General features: G+C 40.4%; 1 protein-coding gene across 1 annotated transcript; it reads right to left on the bottom strand.

Annotated features, from left to right (window-relative positions):
• Nucleotides 1-12: 12 nt before the first annotated feature.
• On the bottom strand, nucleotides 13-2,581 carry LOC107705974 (gastrula zinc finger protein XlCGF8.2DB-like; the record flags this gene model as incomplete). The annotated part of the gene is made up of 2 exons (XM_016509518.1): nucleotides 2,367-2,581; nucleotides 13-1,070 (listed from the first exon to the last, which is right to left on the bottom strand). Coding segments are annotated over exons 1-2 (1,167 nt in total), but the record flags the coding sequence as incomplete, so codon positions are not given.
• Between the last annotated feature and the right edge of the window lie 18 nt (nucleotides 2,582-2,599).

The following is a 2,599-nucleotide window of genomic DNA, read 5'->3' as shown; positions in this document are numbered from 1 at the left end:
CTTAAGGTTTACGTTGAATGTAAAACTGGTCCCACATTGATCACATGAGTACGGCTTCTCTCCAGTGTGGGTTTTCATGTGACTCTTAAGGTGGTCTTTTCGTGCAAAACTCTTCCCGCACTGATCACACGTGTGCGGCTTTTCTCCCGTGTGGAGCTTCTCGTGTATTTTCAGATATCCTGGCCAATCAAATCTCTGGTCACAGTGTGAACACTTGTAAGGCTTGCCTCCAGTGTGAACGGTCTGGTGCTTTCTCAGGTCACCGGCAGTAAAAAAGGTCTTCCCACAATCAAAGCACATGTGATCCTTCACACCACTGTGTCTTTTCTGGTGTTCTTTTAAGCCACTCAGCACACTAAAACTCTTTCCACACAAAGAACACGCGTGTGGCTTCTCTCCGGTGTGGATCTTCATGTGAACATTAAAGGCTCCTTTTTGTGCAAAACTCATCCCGCACTGATCACATGTGTGCGGTTTCTCTCCAGTGTGGATTGTCATGTGTATCTTCAGGTGGTCTTTTTGTGCAAAACTCTTCCCGCACTGATCACATGTGTGCGGTTTCTCTCCAGTGTGTATTGTCATGTGTTTCTTAAGGTTTACTTTTTGTGTAAAACTGGTCCCACATTGATCACATGAGTACGGTTTCTCTCCAGTGTGGGTTTTCATGTGACTCTTAAGGTGGTCTTTTCGTGTGAAACTCTTCCCGCACTGATCACATGAGTACGGTTTCTCTCCAGTGTGGATTGTCATATGTATCTTCAGGTTGTCTTTTCGTGTGAAACTCTTCCCGCACTGATCACATGAGTACGGTTTCTCTCCAGTGTGGATTTTTGTGTGTTCATTAAGGCTACCTTTTTGTGTGAAACTCTTCCCGCACTGATCACACGTGTGCATCTTCTCTCCACCATGAACCCTCGTGTGAAGTTTAAGACTTTTTGTGTTTGGGAATCTCTTTCCGGTCTGAGGGCAAGAACTGTTGGCTCTCCTAAATGACTTTTCTCCAGTTTTGACAGGATTTTTCTCCTCTCCTTCACTCAGTTCTTCACTCTCCTCGATCTGTTCCATCAAGTCTAAAATAAGAAAAAAAAATTGTATTTTTATCCATCTATTCTCCAAACCACTCATGGGGGATTTTATTTTCTGTATATCATCCATTTAAAATGAAAGGGAAATGAAAAAGTGAACTCAAATGTAACACCAGAACACAGACAATTGCAATACAATAGTACAGTGGATTTTGACTACATTTTAATAAACAATTATATGTCCCTGGAACTTTTCATGAATTAGGCACATTGATCAGTTGTCATTTGTAAAACAATACAGGCACAAATCCATATTTTAAAATTAATGAAAACAATTTAAATGAACCATTTTAGCATTAGCACTGACCCACTGAATCTCAATCCAATCTCCGCTTTTACACAAACTAGTGAAAGTGAAAGTTTCCCAACACTGTTCCTGGAGGCACACCAACACATTTTCCAACTTTTTCTAATCAAACACAGCTGAATCAACTCATCAGCTCGTCAGTAGAGACTCCAGGAGACATCCAAAGTAAGGGAGACATCCCAAATGTGCAGCGTTGGTGTGCCTCCAGGAACAGGGTTTGTATTTTTCAAGCGAATGCAAATACCTTGATTATCTTTTTTAAGTTTAGAAGTTTATTTAGAGTTAGAACTTAACTCTAGAGCAGTGGTTCCCAATCCTGGTCCTGGAGAACCCCCAACACTGCACATTTTAGATGTCTCCCTATTTAAACACACCTGATTCAACTCATCAGCTCATTAGTGAAGACTCCAAGACCTCAAATGTGAGCGTCAGATAAGAGAGACAACAAAAACGTGCAGTGTTGGGGGTTCTCCAGGACCAGGATTGGGAACCACTGCAGCAGTAAGTAGTGAACACACACCCGGAGTAGTTTTGACTGCATTCATCAACTCTTTTACCAAAAGGGTAAAAATAACCATAACTGACTTCTATAATTTAAAATAAACTTAAGTTACAAGTATTACAAGTAAATAGAAAATAAAGTAATTACTTAATTTATGAAATTTTCAAAAACGTATATAGATGTAAATCAAATTCCGGAAATCTGGATTTTTCTCACACCTGAGGTCGCGCCTTCCGGAGGGGGGCGTAATGTCACGTTTATGTTCTGTTTTGGTTTAAAAAAAAGACAGAAAAGAACATTTCAGTTTTAGACTCCAGTTTGTACCCAGTTCATAGAAAGTGTCCTGTGTATTACTTGATATTTTAACTAAATATGAAATAACATTTCACAACCCATATGACTTTTCATACTACAAATATAATGACTTTAATGTTCATTAATCATTAATGAGGATTCAAAACTAAACACCAACCTCTTTGTTCTTCAGTCTCTTCGTGTTCCATTCTGCATGATTCTGGATCACTCATGTTCTCAGTGTTCAGCTCTGCTTCACTTCTAGGCTGATGGGAATATCCCAGCATTTATTGGTGATCTGCTGTGTGGGAGGAGCTTCAGTGAAGGTGAGTTGCTGTGGGAGGGGCTTCAGTGAAGTTGAGTTGCTGTGGGAGGAGCTTCAGTGAAGGTGAGTTGTTGTGAGAGGAGCTT

This window comes from Sinocyclocheilus rhinocerous, unplaced genomic scaffold (genome assembly GCF_001515625.1).
Source record: "Sinocyclocheilus rhinocerous isolate Xijiao unplaced genomic scaffold, SAMN03320098_v1.1 scaffold13942, whole genome shotgun sequence".
Classification (NCBI taxonomy): domain Eukaryota; kingdom Metazoa; phylum Chordata; class Actinopteri; order Cypriniformes; family Cyprinidae; genus Sinocyclocheilus; species Sinocyclocheilus rhinocerous.
This window is presented reverse-complemented; position numbering and strand designations above follow the sequence as displayed.